The following is an 18,496-nucleotide window of genomic DNA, read 5'->3' as shown; positions in this document are numbered from 1 at the left end:
TACTAGAAATTTCATTTAAAAACACAAGTAAATTTTTATTTTTGGTAACAAACAACTGTTTGTTTGTTTGTTTTTTTTTTTTTTTTTTTTTTTAATATAAGATAGAATTTCTACCTTAAACTCCGGTCTTTGCCTTTCTTATTTCACAAGTATTTATATTTGTGGAATGACCACTGCACCAAACTATTAAACACACACAAATAAGTGTGTATGTAACAAGTAATAAGTAATGCCCATTACTTATTTTTACTATTCCCTAAAAAAAAAAAAAAAATTTTACTAAAATCTGATTAAATGTTTTATTTATTTATTTATTCATGTCTTTTATAGAGGTAGCAGAAACAGGGTTTTAGCATATATAAGGTTTAAGCCGCTTTTAGGGCTTTGCGTTGGTACTTTCAAATTGTGAAAATCTCTGAAAGATGATTAGGGGAGGCAGTAGCTACATATCTTCGCCACCGGCCTTCTCAAACGACGCCAAGCGCCTCCTCGTTTGCACTGCCAACACCGTCTCCATCTTCAGCACCTCCACCGCCTTACAGGTAAGGTTCTTTCCCCGCCTTACGCAACCGCTAACTAACTTTTCAACTGCCTCTCTCTCTCTCTCTCTCTCTCTCCTTTTTTTTCACAATATAACTCACCATTTTTTTTTTGGGTTCTAGGTTGCGTCGTTGGAAGGTCACACGGCGGCGGTGACGTCGGTGATAGTGGTGCCGGGCACTAAGGTTTTGTGCTATTGCTGGACTGCCTCGCTTGATGGCACCATTCGGTATTGGGATTTCTCCGTTCCGGAGTTGCTCAAAACGCTCGATGTTAAAATGCCTATTTTCTCTATGGTATGTTGGATGAAGCTAAATGATTGAATTTGGATGCTTATGAATTTTTTTACACTATGTTTGCCTTTTGATAATTCTGATAGTTGGGGGAGTGGGTATTTGAACCTTGGGCGTCTCTGTTTTGCTTCACCCTTAGAGAACAAAATATCTGAACTTTTTTAAAAAAGTCACATTTAAGTACACATATATGCTAATGTTACTTAAAAAATGGGGTTTTTGTGATGACAATAAAACAGCATCTTTAGGAGCCGACCCCAAAATTTTGGGACTAGTAACAGTATCGGTTTCTGGTTCACTTAAAAAGCCAGAAAACCTCTAGGGTTAAAGTGTTACATTCAAAGATTTTTGGGGGTTTGTGTTTTTAAAGGAAACCCACGGGGGATTTTGTATATTTTTCCCTTTAAAAAGTGACACTTAAATTGGAATTTTAAGTTAAAATTTGGGAGAAGTTGTACTTTTGTATGTTGTGTGGGAAATTTTGGCCAGTATTTTTTTTTTAATTCGGATTTACATATGAAATTTTTTAAAGGTTTTTATTTTGGGTGGTACTAGTGAGAATTAAGAGTTTTGAAGCCATTCAATGATTTATGAGTAAAAATCTTGAGGTTGACTCACATATTTATACTTTGCCATGTATTGTTGATTGCAGCTCTTTAGTTAAGAATAAGAATCTTGGTTTCCCAAAGTTGGCTTTAAATTATAATTTTGTCTCGTCTTTCGTATACATTTTGTAATTAGTGCTGTATGAATGATAAACAAAAAGTTAGCGCTGACTTTTATTTTATTTTTAGGTGATTCCATCTATAGTAGGTCAACCAGCTGAGAGCAATGAGAAGCTAACCGATGTTTTTGCTTATCTTTCCATTGAAGATAAAAAAGTGCAAGAAAACAGGCCCAAAGCTATGCATGGACAGATTCGGAAGTGTAACTTGACTGCGTCTCGTATGGTTGGTGGATTAATTTTGAAAGAGGTACAATTTGTTGGAGCAATAACTACTCCCCCACCCAACACCCCCCCCCCCCTCACTGTGCTATTAGGGTTTTTTTTTTTTTTGGTAATTCTTAATAGTCTACTTATGCCTATGAACTCCAGCTTAAATGTTACCTTTTCGCATTGTAAGAACAGGGTAAAAGGTGAATTCATGGATTTTAGATCTATTAGGTGTGTGTGATTTCCCCAAAAACAAGGAAGATTAAAATTTGTAGTTCTTTTGAGGATTCAATTGACATGCAGTAAATTGAAATTTTAAAGAAGCACACACTCATTTATCAAAAAAAGAGAAGCACACACTCAACACACACTCCCACAAAAGTTATCATATATTGATAGAGTTTATTGGAATAGTGATATTTATTTATTTGACTTTATAACTGACAAAGAGATAGTATTATTTCTTTTATAAAAGATGAAGCTTGCCTTACAAGAGAAATGAAGAGGACTTCATCAAACTTTTACTTTATTTATCTTCATTCGGTTACACAGTCTTACTCTAGCAATTTAAATGTTACTTGATATGGATAGGATAGAATGGTGGAGATTTGGACAGAGTTGATTAGTCTGTTGAGGATTCACGGGCAATTCCATAGTTTTGGGCCTAAGGTTTAGTTGTTGTTGTTGATATGGAGTGCTTGGACAAAATTTAGATGATAAGGAAATAATATGATCAAGGTTATTGAATGGTGATATCTATATATTTTCTTTCTTATTTTTTTTTAGTAGGTTGATCTACAAAGTTATCATAAGCTCAATCTAGTAGGTTATTAGATCCTCTTACCCCAAAGAGCATATCCAAATGAAATAAAGAAGCAGGGACATCTTTACAGTCTCACAAGATCAATCTGATTTCATGAAGTGTTTCTGAATCTTTGAAAATCTACTAGAAACACATAAAATTTAACATATCTGGTATAAATGAGTGGAAGAGTCTAGTAAATGTTGGTTTTTAAAGTACCATATCATCCCATAATTTTCGTGTCTTCAGCTTTTTAACTTGTATGCTGATTGCCAATTGTTTTTGCAATTTGAGATGTATGATGATTGTTGTCACTTTTTGACAGACTCCACAGCCAGAATTCATTACTGTAAGTTCCTCTGGCAAATTTTTTGGCATCAGAAACAAGCGCAAGCTTCATGTGTGGTCGGTTCCTGCTATAGATTCTGGGCGATCATTGGCAAAGAAAATTACCCTGCATCATTCAAAGACTTTGTCAGTTCTTGCATTTCATCCAACTGAGAGGATTGTGGCTGCAGGTGATGTAACTGGGAGAATTTTAGTTTGGAGGGGATTTGGTTATCGAACATTTTCTACTGGTGATGAACTAGTGAATAAAGAGGAAGAACATCCTGGTGTGAGGGGGAATGATGATGCTGATTCTTGCTCCACGTGGCATTGGCACTCTGCCGAAGTGAAAGTCCTCTCTTTCTCTTCTGATGGTGCCTATTTATATTCAGGTAAATACAGAATTTCATAATGTGCTAAAGCCTAGCCTTTTCATGAAAAATAGGATAGGATTCGAAATGAGAAAATTCGCTTAAAGATAGTGGTACACATATTGATGAAAAGATGAGGGAGGATTGCTTATGATGGTTTGGTCATGTTCAAAGGAGAGCGACTAATACACTAGAAAGGAGTGGAGTTGATCCAAGTTGACGGAACAAAGACTAAAAATCACATTAGTAGAAGTAATAAAAAGGACATGTCAATTAAGTGAGTAATAGATAGTATGACTTTAGATAGAGTAGAATGGAGGCAACGAATCGTCAAATACATATGGCCGACCCTAACAAATCTGTCAAGGATCCGTAGCTGATCCCAATTTTGGGACTAGGGCTCTGTTTTTTTGTTGTTGTATGCTGTTTTTCTCATTGTATGTACATCAGAAATGTGTTGTAGCTAGCATTTGAGGATGGGGAGGACTGCTTCATATAGTCTGTAGAATTTACATGATAAAGTTGGATGTGTGGTACATTGTATTTCTCTACATTTAAGTTTAATGTAAAAATGATGATTAGTCTGCATGTGAAAGGAATTACAACGGTCAACCAGGTGGGTATACTAATGATTCATCAAAAAAGCTGGGTATATTAATGCATGTCATATGTGTACCCTGTCTTTAGAATGTCATGTCTTACGTTGTTAAATGGGTGATTCCTAGCATGAGTGATGCTTGAAAAACTTTTTAGCTGGTAGACATTCTCTGTTGATCTACTTTGTGAATAGTTTGAGGGTCCATGTGGACCACTTAGTACCAAGACTCCTTGTAGTTGAAGATGAAAAAGGGCTGGGATGCTTTACCAGTCTCTGTCATGGTTACCTCTAGATAGTTGTTTATTCTGATTTTTCTGTTGGTGTCCAGGTGGAAAGGAGGGAGTTCTAGTGGTCTGGCAGCTAGACACAGGGAAAAAGAAATTTTTACCACGAATTGGATCTCCACTTCTGTGTTTTACAGATTCTCCAGATCCTACACTTTCATCTGTAAGGAAAATTTCGTTGTACTGGAACTCAGAATTATTCTGTATTAAAGTATTATTGTCTCTGCTGAAACAGAACCAGTTAATTTCACTGATTTTACTGAAATAAGGTTATTCAGATATCTTGTGCAGATAATCTAATTCATATGCTGGAAATGCCTTCTATGGATATCTTAAAGACCATCTCAGGGATCAAGGTTTGTTCTAAAGAATCTGTGTGAAATCTTGAATACCTAATTATCTACATTTATTCTAACGAAGTTATGATGTGTATTTTATATGTGTTTGATTGACTGGAATTTGACTGTCTAATGAATAAGAAATACTAATGACACTAGATCTTCAGAGGAAATTCCTATAATTAAGTTTCACATAAATAAGTACACTACTAAAATTTCAATTCAATATGTGGCAGACCTTTAAAAAAAACTCATCTTAGAATTTGGCCACATGGGGTGTAGTTCTTGTGGCTGGTGTTTCAGAGCACACAAAATGTGCGTCATTGAATATACAGTATGCTCATGATGATATAGTGATATCTCTACATTCTTTTTGATAGATAAATTAGTTTTATTAAAAAAGCAAAAGAGATCTCCCAGTACACAAGATGTGTACTGGAAGAGTCAACTTAGGACATATTACAATAAATGATGTCTTTACATGTTGGCTTGAAACATTCTAGAATTGGTTTGTGTAGGGAAGAGCCTTCAAAATGCTTCAGAAAGCTTTGCTTTTACCTTATAAGTTATGGACTTATATTACTATTACTGACCTTGTGGTTACCTGCCAAGGCTGCCATATACATAATTGCTGAAGTTTATGTTGTGCGATTGGAACACTTGTGTGTTTAATGGCTATTTACTTTTTACCCCTTTTGTATTATAAATAATTGACTATATTATTTGCAGTTTTATGTGCTAATATTTAAGCTTCATTCCCACCCCCCAGCTTCCTCATTCATTTCCAGGGAGATATGAAGGTCTAAGCAGTGGGTTTGCATTTGATTACACTTCTGGGTTAGTTGCCCTACGTACAGAGAGCTATGGCATCCAATTCTACAGCTTATTTGATGACCATGGAATGTATGAGGTTAGGATGTTTTAGTTTAATGGTTCAATTTTAAATTTAATTTGAATTTCCTACACTGAGCTTTCTATGGTTATTTAGTTTTTTTTTTGTCTTGACATATGCAGTTTTGTCTGTATAGCTTAAAAAAGCTGTTGATTTTTTTCTGCCACCTTTAGTTTGTTTGTGTAGTAGAGACATGACACAATCTCCATAATAAGCGTCTGCAATATTATTTTGCATGTGTGTTTTTTGTTGGGGAATTGAAGAAATAAGGGTTAGGGTTGGGGAAAAGAAGATCGAGACTTACTATTTACTGCCCTTTTTTCCCCTCGTGTAGATATTGATTCCCCTGTCAAATACTTGGAAATCATTCTATATATGAACTGATTTCATTTTCTGTCTTTAACTTTTTTGATGAAATCATTTGCTTTTCTACATTGTTCAATGTTTGTATTGCTTTTAGCTTTTATTAGTTTTGGGCCCAATGGATCTACCATCTTCTCCTTCATTGTGATGTGATATTATTGCAACTGATATTTGGTGTATGTTTTTTTTTCTTTATTTGCTCTCTCTATGGGTCATGCCTTATTTGGTCAAAGGCCTCCTAACTTGTTGGGGAGGTGGTTTTAAGGTCCATCAAAGTGTTGATGTATGGAATGCCATTCTTCCTTGGTTTATGTGGTGTATTTGGAAGGAGCTTAATTTGAGGTCTTTTGAAAGGATTGAGTCCCTGTTGCTTCGATTGAAGTTCTTTTTTCTTAGATCACTTTATAATTGGTTTCCTGATATGCATGGATCTACACTGATTATTAATCTGGGACAATCACATGGGTCCTATATGGGACCCACTCGCATGCATGAATACATGCAATAGCTTACAGGTGATATGGGCCCATACTAGGTGGGACACATCATATACTGGTGCCAGCCCTGCTGCACGTGCATCACAAACATTGTTCTTTTCAGGAAATGACAAATATTTTGTGTAGGAATTTTCTGCCCATTACAAGTGATTGGTTGCAAGTTTAATTGTTCTAAAATTTAATGCTTCTCAGGTTCAAGTCTGTGAAAGAAACCATCAGCCAGGTGATGAAATCTCGGTATGAAGTTGCTCATTTGTAATTACCTTCATTGTGGAAATGATATCCTCTTGGTCATACATACTTGTTATACATATGATCACCGACTTGTGTCAATTTTATTTTAAATCTTGGATTATTATTGGTACAGGTTGTAGTGATTTTAGTGGCTCTCTCCCAAGATGGCTCTATGATGAGTACTGTAGAAGTTAAGCTTCCTGAAGAGGGAATAGGAGGTCTTGTTTGTCTTAAGTTTTGGGCATTGGGTTCAGAGAACAAAAAGTTCACCTTGTCCACTGTTATTTATGAACCTCACAGGTTTGGCCTTGACTTAATTACCTGGGAAATTTTGAAAAATTTTATATGGTCTGATGGTGCTATTAAGAGCCCCTTTAGCTGTTTTCAATATTTTAAACACCAAGAATGAAATGTCATTGTTTTGTGGATGTGGCAGTTTCTTTTATGCTTCAATTTTTTGAACCTGAATTTGTTTATTAGAATGTACTCCTTTTGTGTTTATAATATGTGGCAGAGATGAATATTGCGTTACTTGTCATGTAGGGATGCTGGTATTTCTGCTGTTGCTTTTCATCCTACCCGTCATATGGCGGTTAGCTCATCGTATGGTGGGGACTTCAAGGTAACCTTGGTTGAGTGGCAATTGTATTCTGAGGATCCTCTTTGCTGTAAAACTTACAATTTTAATATGATATTTCAGGTATGGGTTTGCAATGATGAGATCCACCAGAAAGGTCAGACACTTCAGAATTCTGGTTGGGCATGCCTTGCAGTTGGAGCATACAAGTATGATCATACACTTTATTTTACAGGACCATAGTTTTCTTTTAGGGGATTTTCTCTATTTTCCTTTCTGTAGATTTAAAATTTTTGACTTGATAGAGATAAGTCTGTTTACAGAAGAGAAAACACTTGATTCACAAACATCCCAAAGATTGCTCATAAATGATTCAAAATCATTCCAGTTCACAAGAATGCTATTTAGTTACGCTTTTGAATCAGGTCTCAATTGTGATGTTCTTACTTTCATGATTTCTAGGTAAATTGCATTTTTTCATTAAGCTTTAGGGTTAGGTTTCTTGCTCCCCCCTCAACTCTAACACTAGAGCAATCGGTTCCCAAATTTTAGGCATTGTGGAAAATAACTCCCTGCCATTAATTTCATTATATGTGCCTGTCACGCGGCCACACACACACAAAAGAAAAGAAGAAGAAGAGAGGAAAAAGGGAAAAATTTTTTTTTTGAAGGATTTTGAAGAAACCTCCAATTCCTTCTTCCTAACAGAACTTTGGTTTCTTGCCCCTAGAATTCTGCACAATGCCACTTTCATCATCACCACAACCTCTTTGCTCCCAAAACCACTACAATCTGCCCATCGTAACCATCCCACCATCCTTGTTACTGTCAAAAGAAAAATATTGCCCAAATGCTTCACCCATCTTTCACACCTTTAAAGCCTAGTTTTCACCCAATGCTCCACCGACAATCTCACCTCAATCCCCATCACCTCCAACTTTATAAGCAATAACCTACCACTGCTTCTCTGCTGTCAATCATTGGCAAACATCCAACATAAACTCACCAGAAAACCATTTATACAATATCTTTCAAAGCCTTCTTTGATAAGACCATTATCAAACCCAAATCAGCCACAAAATCCACCTGAATCAGATCAAAAACCAGCACTCCCCTACCAATGAAATCTGCTTCTACCACCACCACGCCACCATTTTCCACCCATCATGGACCAGTGCCTTAACCCACCCAAGGCCTCGTCACTGTCCTTATTTGTGCCCAATCAGCTTCACCAGTTGGTAATGAATCAAGCTCAACCCCCGGTTCTGTCTATATTTCAATAACTATTGATTCCTTTTGTGTGTGTATATATATATTTGGTGTTTTTTTGGGGGTTTGTTTTGGAGGGGGGGGGGGGGGGGCACTGCATTTGATCTTGTAGAGTAGGGTGAAACTTGATTGTGTAAATAGTTAAGACTATGTTTGGTTTGGGGGAAGATGGAGGGAAAGGCAAGAAAGGGAGGTAAAATGCAAGGTGGATAAAATAAATCCTTGTTTGGTTGGAGAGATAATTTGAGGGAAAGAAAAATGTAGGGATTTGTTTTCCATTGGCCCACATTTGTCTTTCCTCCGAAATTGGAGAGAAGATAAGGGAATCCATGTGAGTATTTTTTTCATTTCCTTTCTCCTTTGCAAACCAAGCACCTGGAAGAAAAAGTGCTCTCCTTTCCCTTTCTTTCTCTTCCCTCGCCCTCTGTTTTGCCAAACATGGTGTCAAATATATTGATATGGATCCTTGGGTAAATAGCAAAAGAAAAAAAAAATACATATACATATGAGCATGTTTTTGCAGCGTAATCTGGTGATAGAAATTCTTAATCCGCTGTCTTTGTGATAGATTATTGTTTCCAATGCAGAAAAAAGCCAATGACAGCGGCTGCATTTTCTTTGGATGGGTCTGTTCTGGCTGTTGCAGCGGAAACTGTTATCACATTGTGGGATCCTGACAAGAATGTCCTTTTGGCTGTAATTGGAGAGACTTTCTCGGTAATTTGTTAAAAACATGACAATCTTTGCCTTTGTGTTTCTTCAGAGAGTTCATTGTTTTATATGCATAATTTTTTGTTATGCATGTACGTAATAGTGCCTTTACCAGAATTGCTTCAGCTTTTAAAGATCAGAAGCTACGGGCATCTCATTTGGTAAAACAAAGGGGCTCTGACTTATCTTTAGTTTTGTAAAGCAGCTTGTGCATTTTCTGTGGCTTTGGATAAGCAGCCCCTCAACTCAGCTGAGCTTCTCATAATTTTAAAAAGTGGGAGCCTCTCCCAAAAAAGCCCCAAATGTGGCTTTTCTACAGCTCCACCTGACTATAAACTTCACATTCATGGCAAAGTTTTCACCTCTGTGAAGCTCATATTTGATCATAATTGTTTTTAAAAATTTGATTAAGACCTAAAAGTGGACATATACAGTTTTAGGCTAAGCAGTTGACTATAGTTTAGAGTTGTAGACTCCAACATTATTTGGTTGGAGTTTCCTCATTACTATGCCACCTAACTGGGCCTCACTGCCTAAGTCTCATATTGGAGCTTGAACGCCTTTTTCACCTTACACAACTAATAGGTGAAAACCATACCAAATAAAGAAAATTATAATAATGAAGTGCCAAGCCAAAATAGAGAAGAAAAGATCAATATTTGGAAGAAGATTGCCTTGTTGAGGCATCTGTTGCTGGCATGATTTATTATTATTATTTATTATTTTTTTCTGTTATGAATTGCCTCTCCCTGTCATTAATCTTTTCATATTATTTTTTTCTTTCAGCCAATTGTGACCCTGTCCTTTGCTGGAAAGTCAGAGTATCTAGTATCTGTGTCGCGAGATCCAAAGCCGCAACTCTCTGTATGGAATATGTCAAAATTGTCTCTATCTTGGTCATACAGGCTTCACATTGAAGGTTTGAAATCCTCTTTTATTTTCATGTTGAGAGCAGTTTCATAGTATGATTCTCCATGTGATTTTAAGACTACTGCGGAGTTCAACATTACCACCCATGTATTAGAACCCCATTACTTGAATCATCTGGGAATTGAGATGCTAGTTTCACTGTAAGTGTAGATTTTGTATAATGTCTAAAATTACAGGACAAAGTTGTCATCTGTGAATTTTAGAAATGCTTTTGTGGGAAGATGAATTTTCTTGACATATAACGTGATGGGAGTTTGGTGGCATTTTTGAAGCCTGAAGGGAGGATGGAAATGGATAAAGGAGAACCCTAAGAGGCTTCTGTTGATTAGCAATTAGGAACCAGGCGATACCTTGCATTAATAAGTGGTTATTTACAAATTCCAGTCATATTTGGAATGGTAGCTGGACCGCTGTAGATTGATTACTAATTTTGTTAAGCACAATTGGCTAGGGACAATGCCTCATGGAGCAGAGATCACTAGTTTTACTCTATCCTTCTTCCTCCCCTTGGGGCCAAAAATTATCAGCAAAAAAAAAAAAATCTTAATATATGATGTGGCCCTTAACTAGAAAAGGAAGTATTTTTGTTTATTAGTTTTAATTGTTCTACTTCTCTAATAAGCTGTAGCTTAACTATTGGCTATTGTAATTGCGGACCTGCTAAGTCTGAGATTTTGATCCTTTTTTTTTTTTTTTGCCATCTTAATTTATAATGTGGCCCATAGCTTATTTCTCCATTTACTGGATGTTCCTTTTAGTTGTGAGAAAGGTCACCCCACTGTTGTGATGTTGCTATGTATATTTTATGCAGCTGTAGCATGTGCGGTGGATCTGTTGTCTTTTGCAGTTCTTGCCCTTCTTCCTGAATCATCTATGTGTACGGAATCGAATGAATCAATGTCTCAAGGAAGAGATGGGGCAATCCTATTATTCAATGTAATGGATCCTGTTCCTGTCGCTTCCTGGTCCGTAAGAAAGGTACATTCTGTTTGCTATGGCCCCTTCCATCAGTTTCATGAGAATCTTATTGATTTTTCACAATCTGGTAGAGTCTACTATCAAACTAGTGTAAAAAATCAAAATATTTGCATTGAGGCTTTCTCAAAATCCATTAAAACTACTTGACTCAGCTATATATTTTAGTTTCATTGACAATGCGATAGACCTCTATGTTGCATTAAAAGCTGTTTATTTATAGTTTTTAAAGGACTTTTGAATGCATGAATTTATGTGTGATCTTTACCCTTTAACCCTATAAAAGGAAAATGAAGAAGACAAATTAGTGGTAAGATTTAGAAATCAATAAAATGAGTTATTTGTCAACTTGAGAGCTCATGTAACTGGGTTGAATCATTGGCTAAATGATGATGGTGATCATATTATACTGGTGGATGCTTTTAGAATATTGATGGGTATGCTACAAAATCTTATGCAATAAGGTAAATTAAATCATGCAGCCATGTGGGTGATGAAATTTCTGATTGCAACATGTATATGCTTCAGCTGCTCTAATGAATCTTTTACACATATGAACATATATATTTCGTCTATTTTTTACATATATGACAGCATATCAGCCAAAACCAAGTCAGGCTACTAACAGGATTTTTTATTTAAAATTTTATAAAATTAAAAAAAAAAAACAATTGGAACAATTGTTGGTTGCAAAGAAGAGGATGGTAGAGATCTATTCCTGTATACTTGGGTGACTCCTTTTTATGATCTGAATAAAATTTCCACTACTTATAAAAGAAAAAAAAAGATGGTAGAGATCTATTCCTTAGTAAATTAAAAGAACAGTAAGAGACAAACTAATTGATTGCTAATGATAAGAAGATACAAGAAAAGGCTCACTTTTTTTCTTCATTATCAACTTATTCTCAAATGAATCTTGTAAGAAGTATCAACCCCACCCTTTTCTTCACTCTCTCTCCGTCCTTTGCTTAAGAATTAAGTATCATATACCACAGAACAAAATGAAAAAAATACCAACAGATATATTTGGAATGTATCGTATTCAAGATATGCCTAAAATTGTTGTTGCTATATATACTTTAGCATGTCAAGTGTAAGTAATAAGGTAATTTGCATCCATAATCTTCTCTTACATTATAATTGCCCTCATTCCTGCTTCACTTCTTATTCCCTTTTTATTTTTGGGGCAGGCAAAGGGAGGGGGGCTTTCGTTTCTTCAAGGAAATCCATCTTTTTTGGAAGAGAATATTTCAGATGGGAATGCACCAAAAGAATTGCTTGTTTATGTCAATGGTGATCATGAGTACGTACTCTTTGACCCATATAGCAATGAAGCAAATGAGGTTAGCATGGCCAGGCGGAAGGGTTTAGTTGAGCTTGAAGAAACAGGTGGGGTTTCCTTTACTAGAACTTTCATTGTTTTAGTTAAGAGTATACTATCTTATGGAAGTTTTAATAGATGCACATGATTGCTCCTGATATTCTTGGAAAATAATTTGACGGTAGTTGTCACGTCACACTTATTGAAACGCCCCCCTTCCCTCCTTTTTTTGGTTATTGGTAAGTTACGCATTAACATGTTGGGTCCTGAATCTAGGACCGTACCCTTCACCTTGTTACAAGAATTGAAGGTGTCATTTAAGTTGGAGTTCATTTCAAGCCCCATTGTATTGATTTTTTTTTTTGAGGTAAAAAAACTTTATTGGAAATGAGGAAGTGCCTCATGTATACACAGATTGTATAGATAAGATAGCCTAAAGAATTACAACAAACGTGAATTTCAATCAAAATGAGAGGGAACCAATAAAATCTACAAAAGAATGAGTATCACTAGGACCCAAAACATGACCATTCAAACAATGATATCATGAAATGCATCTTCAGTTGAACCACCAAGTTTTCCACATCTTCAGTGTGATGATTCCTCTCCCCACAATGTCCACAACAAGCATAAATGGTCTAGATTCCAAACAAAAAAAAGTTCTTTACAAAAAAATTCCTCTAACCAGATAAACAATCAACAACACTTCTCGGCAAGACCCACTGAACTCCAAACATAGAGAAAATGTATGTTTCCAAATCATATGCAATATCACAATGCCACAGCAAGTGATTTACAGTAACTCGCCACTGCACCTACACATGCATTTCCAATCTTCTAAAGTGATTTCTCTCTTCATGAGATTATTGCATTTTTGAATCTTTTTCCAAGCTACTATCCACACAAATGAAGTGACACTTAACACTTCCAGAGCCTTGGAACACCAAACACTTCCAGAGCCTTGGAACACCAAACACTTTTTCAAGGGAATTATGCATCACCTGAGCTTTCAATGCCCTACACTGTGAGTGAAGATGAAAACTACAATTTCCATTCAAACTCCACCTCATTTGATCCAGGCCCTCTCTCCTCGGGATTTTGGAAAGCAAGGTATCAAAGAAGAAATCTACTGACTCCAATTCCCAGGCATTAAATCTTTTATGAACTTGAAATTCCTTTTATTTTGACACCCTAAATTTGAGTGAATAGAAGCATCTTTTTTATCAGTTACAATTTCATACAAATTTGGGAACATCTCATCCAAAGAATGGTTCCTGTTCCACTTGTCCTTCAATACCTCACATGGTTGCCATCCCTTACCTCAAACTGCACTCAGTTCAGATAAGTATCCCAACTGGTCCTAATACTCCACCATACAGGACATCCTTTGGTACTTGTTTACTCAGCATTCGAACCCTTGTTGCATTAGCACAAAATTGGTGTTTGCTATATGTCTACAATAAAAGATGTGTGAGGAATTAATTACTTGCTATTGATTCTTGAATTTGGCCTCGTAATGGTATGCACAATGTAGGCCTCAGATCATATGCACACGTGAATTTATGCCAGTAATGTGATATATCCCGTATGCAAAGGTGCAACAGTACTGAGAAATTAAATTTTAAAGATATGCATGTCTATGAAAGTATTTATATGGTACCAATGCAAACATGTACGTCTCCTTGATTTTATGTTGAAACTGAGGTTGAAAGTTGTGGATGACTCCTGAGCTTACTCCATCAGAAAATATTTGAGCTATCATTGTTTATGAACCTATAGAAAGTAGTTGGGTTTTTATAGTCTGTGTACCAAAGTTAATGAGAAACTTGACCTTATTGGTCCCTGTCTGGAATTTTGTCATGGTTACAATCTGTGTAATTCTTGCTCTCTCTCTCTCTCAATTATTTTGGTCCTTACTATATATTTTTATGACAGGGCAAGTTGGATATGCGTCTATTTATGGAGAGTTACCAGAGTTTAAGAGAAACCAGACTTCATTGGTCCCATCTGTTCCATCAGAGAGGCCTTGGGAGACGATATTCAGTGGTTCATCACATAATCTTCCACCCCTCACCAAATTGTGTGCAGCATTTCTGGAATCATTGATGGAAAAGAGGACTGCTGCTGTTGAGTGATTCTTAACTTCCTCTGGTTCAGCTCTTTTTGAGGGTAAGATGATGGGTAGAGAATGTTATACATTTGATTTCATTATTCCCTTTTTACCTCCACCGCAAATATATTTTGACAAGACGGAGAGAGTATGCATAAAGATAAAGAAGCTGTATAGCTGATATGCAGACGTGATATTAGGAATATGACATGTTTGGTCACCGGTAGGGTGGAACCGAAAATCTATCAGCTTTGTACATTAGCTCCTGGGAAGAGAGATTAATGAAGCCATGATGGGACCACAATCTGAACTTTTAAGATTGGTGGAGTTTGATGCATACTTTAAAAGGCCATTTAGAGAGAGATTCTATATTAAACTGAAGATGTCCAAGTTTTCTTGGCTCAGAAAATTTTGTAATTGTAAGAGGAAGGATGCTGTGAAAATTTTGTAATTTTATTTTTTTGGTTAAGGTAAATTTTGCATTTGAGATGAGCTTGGTGGTCAGAACTCAGAAGTACTAAAAAACCTCAACCAAAAGTATCTACGTAGTGTTTGTGATTCCAAAAATTTCGGATTGTTTGCATTTTTTCTTTTTCTTCTTGTTTATAGTCAAATTCAGTTGAAGTTGACTCTTCATTATGCAATCCAAATGCTATTTCACGTAATATAAAATGTATAACGTGGATTCATTTCAAAGCCCCTTGTTTATGTTGCAATCTGGTTTTCTTTGATAGGTTCGAACTTCGAAGCTCGCCATGTGGATTTATGTGTAACAATACTTACGCAATTAACTTACCTAGTTTCTTGATATGTTGATTTTCAAATTCATAATTTCACCCAAAATAAAATTAACTATCTTAATCACCAATGACCCCACACTGTGAAATGTATGAAAGTAGAAATTTATGATATATGGTCAAAATACTTAAAATAAATCAATAAAAAAATTATGTTAAATTTATTGAAACTCTTTGGAATAGAATTTTAGTTGGATCGATCAGTGACATTATAATTTAACAACCTCGCATAACCCTTAATGAAAAGTAATTATGAATCCTAATTGCATTCCATGGTTTGTTGTCGTTGATGATGATAAGAATTGCCCTCTGTGTGCGAACAACAAGAAGGAAAACCAAAAAGAAAAAACCTCAAAATAAGAAAGAATGAACTTACCTGTACATCATCAACAAAAACAAAAACAAAACAAAAAGTCATTTTGAGAAAACTGAGAGTAAAATGTGGAGAAGAAGCACCGGACTTAGACAAAAAGAAAAACAAAGAGGAAGACAGCATAAAATGAGAAAAGTGAAGATAAAGATGAGAAGAATTTCAAAAGTGAAAATTTTAGAAATCGAAGAGTTAGAGAGTAGAAGAGTCAGACAATAAAAGCGGTGTGGATGAGAAAATACGAAGTAAAACGGGAATGAAGCGGTGCTATGAAACTTTTTTTGCTGAGAAAGATGGTAGTATGAAACTAAAATGCCGAAATAGAGGTAAAGAAAGAAGTGGGGGATAGGTGGGAACTTGGGATATTTAATGAAGCGTCATGTTTCACTCATCGGTTGATAAATTTTTAAATATTCTTTTCATTTAATGTGTGTTGTCCTCATTGTGTCACGTTGTTTGCATTCAATACAAGTTGTATTTAACTATTTATATGATTATACCCATTGCCCTTTTGAATATATAAATAATAGTCATTGGTATTTTCATTTTTTTTTTAAAAACATTAGCAATTTAGTATTTCATTTCATAAATTTATATATAGTTATAAATAACCAAATAATTATATATTATATGAAAAATACATTTAATTGGATTATTTTAACCAATTTTTATATTTTAACTAATTTAGTATATTTATTTATATTTTAAATAATTATTAAATTAATTATGATATTATCACGGTTCAATCTCAGTTCAACCTTCAAAATGTTGAACCTCTCCCTTTAATGGTTCATTGAATGATCCAAATTTAAAAACCATGAAATCCTCACCATCATACCGTGGATACTCAGAATTTGAAAAGCAGGATCAAAGAAATCCTCAACCCATGTACAATCACATGCCCGTCATGGTATTATCCTAGTCTACTATTTTTACACCATTGATTGATGTGTTTGTGTCACCAGGTAATGTTGTGACCACTAGGGGATGGCCAAGCAAAAGGGTTGAGACTTTGGAACCATAAGTAAGAGAATTCTCTAAAGTCTCTTTGTCATGGTTTGATGGTGCAATTTGGTATTGAAGCAAAGTGAATGGAACTTGTGGGTGCTTCAAAGAGTAGAAAGCTTTGTCAGTGGGGCAGAATATAGTGACTATAGTGTTGAGACTTTGTTTAATTGATAAAAGAGCTTTGAGAGTCATGTTTAAAGTCTGTGACATCTCATTCAAAGAATGATTCCTGCTCCGCTTGTCCTTCCAAAACCTCACATATGTCATCCCTTGCCTCAAACTGCACTTAGTTCACATTAGTGTCCAACTGGTGCTAACTAGGAAGCATAGACATTTCATTTGGAGGTGATGTACCGATGTCATATCCATCATGTTATATTATAATTTTTCAAAAATTGCTCGTATTGCAGTTTTGTACTTGTACCTGTACACATACCAGTGTGTGTGTCCATGCTTCCTTGATGCTAACACTCCTCCATTAACACAAAATTGGTGTTTGCTAGAATCAGAGAAATGCCTGGAATAAAAGATGTATGATTGATCAATGACTTGTGATTGAATTAGGCCTCGTAATTGTGTGCAACATGTTGGCCTCAGATCATATGCACACATGGATTTGTGGCAGTGTTGTATTATGTCCTATATGCAAAGATGCAACAGTACTAAGAAATTATGTGGGCTCAGAAGGCTCGAAGTTCATGGATCATTTAGGGTGATAGAAATACTAGATACTTCCAAACTGTTGTGAAACAAAGAAGAGTTAGAAATAGAATTCTTTAGATTAGGAAAGATGATGGAAGTCAAATAGAGAACCTGTCTGATATAGAGAATTACCTGGTGGAACATTTCAAAAACCAATATGAGGAGATTCAAAGAATCATACTTTGATGAAGGAGCTGGATCACATACCAATTCCAAAGCTTGATCAACACCAGCAACAAATGCTGGACAGACTAGTTATTGATGAAGAAATTGAATGGGTTGTTCATCAAATTGGGCCTCAAAAAGCTCCTGGACTAGATGGAATCCCAACATTCTTTTACCAAGAGTTTTGGAGCATTGTTAAACAATATATCTTCTAATATGTGCATGCTTTCTTTCACTCAGGTTCTATCCTTAAATCCCTCAACAAAACTTACCTTACTCTCATCCCCAAAATTAATATTCTAGAGGAGGTAACTCACTTTAGACCCATTAGTCTTTGTAGTGTCTCTTATAAAATTATCTCCAAAATCTTGGTCTCTAGACTTAAACCTCTGATGGACTTGCTCATAACTCCTTATCAAAATGCTTTTGTTTAAGGCAGAAACATTACTGATAACATCCTGTTAGCTCATGAGATCTTTGATATTCTTAGAAAGAAGAAGGGTAGGAAGAAAGGATTTGGGGCTTTGAAAATAGATATGTGCAAGGCTTATGATAGGGTTAATTGGAATTTCCTTAAGGCAGTCTTACTCTCTATGAACTTTAGCTACAAATGGGTTAATTGGGTTATGCAATGTATCACCAGTGTGCAATTCTCTTTCTTGATCAATGGTAGCCCATCTAAACTCTTTAACCCTTCTAGAGGCTTAAGACAGGGTGATCCCATCTCTCCTTACTTGTTTTTGTTTTGTGCCAACATTTTATCTTTGGCCTTGACAAAGGAAGAAAACCAGAAAAGAAATAAGGTAGGAAGAAATGGTATTTACTTCACTCACCTTTTCTTTGTTGATGATTCCCTTCTTTTTCCCAAAATGATAATGCTTCCCTCCGCAATCTTAGAAAAACTATCCTTTGGTATTGCTCAATTTCTGGTCAAAGCATTAACCTCCACAAATCTGACCTCTTTTGTTCTCTAAATATTCCTCAGGAAATCCAAGTTTCTCTAGCAAATTTCCTTCAGGTTAATCTTGTCTAAAATCCTAGCAAATACCTAGGGATTAATTACAAAGTTAGAGGGTGTAAAAGTTTAG

At 35.7% G+C, this 18,496-nt stretch overlaps 1 protein-coding gene across 1 annotated transcript; it reads left to right on the top strand.

Moving 5' to 3' along the window:
• Positions 1-372: 372 nt before the first annotated feature.
• On the top strand, positions 373-14,925 carry LOC115977442 (WD repeat-containing protein 75). Its single transcript, XM_031099286.1, has 16 exons — positions 373-542; positions 663-836; positions 1,628-1,807; positions 2,895-3,288; positions 4,194-4,312; positions 4,428-4,505; positions 5,257-5,397; positions 6,432-6,476; positions 6,607-6,773; positions 7,017-7,095; positions 7,174-7,259; positions 8,907-9,036; positions 9,817-9,949; positions 10,772-10,938; positions 12,126-12,324; positions 14,192-14,925. The coding sequence occupies exons 1-16, from the start codon at positions 423-425 to the stop codon at positions 14,389-14,391; spliced, it is 2,412 nt and encodes an 803-aa protein (XP_030955146.1). The 5' UTR covers positions 373-422; the 3' UTR covers positions 14,392-14,925.
• Positions 14,926-18,496: the final 3,571 nt, after the last annotated feature.

The sequence above is a fragment of the Quercus lobata genome, chromosome 2 (genome assembly GCF_001633185.2).
Source record: "Quercus lobata isolate SW786 chromosome 2, ValleyOak3.0 Primary Assembly, whole genome shotgun sequence".
NCBI classification, from domain to species: domain Eukaryota; kingdom Viridiplantae; phylum Streptophyta; class Magnoliopsida; order Fagales; family Fagaceae; genus Quercus; species Quercus lobata.
The sequence above is the reverse complement of the archived record's forward strand: the minus strand, read 5'-3'. Positions and strand labels throughout refer to the sequence as shown.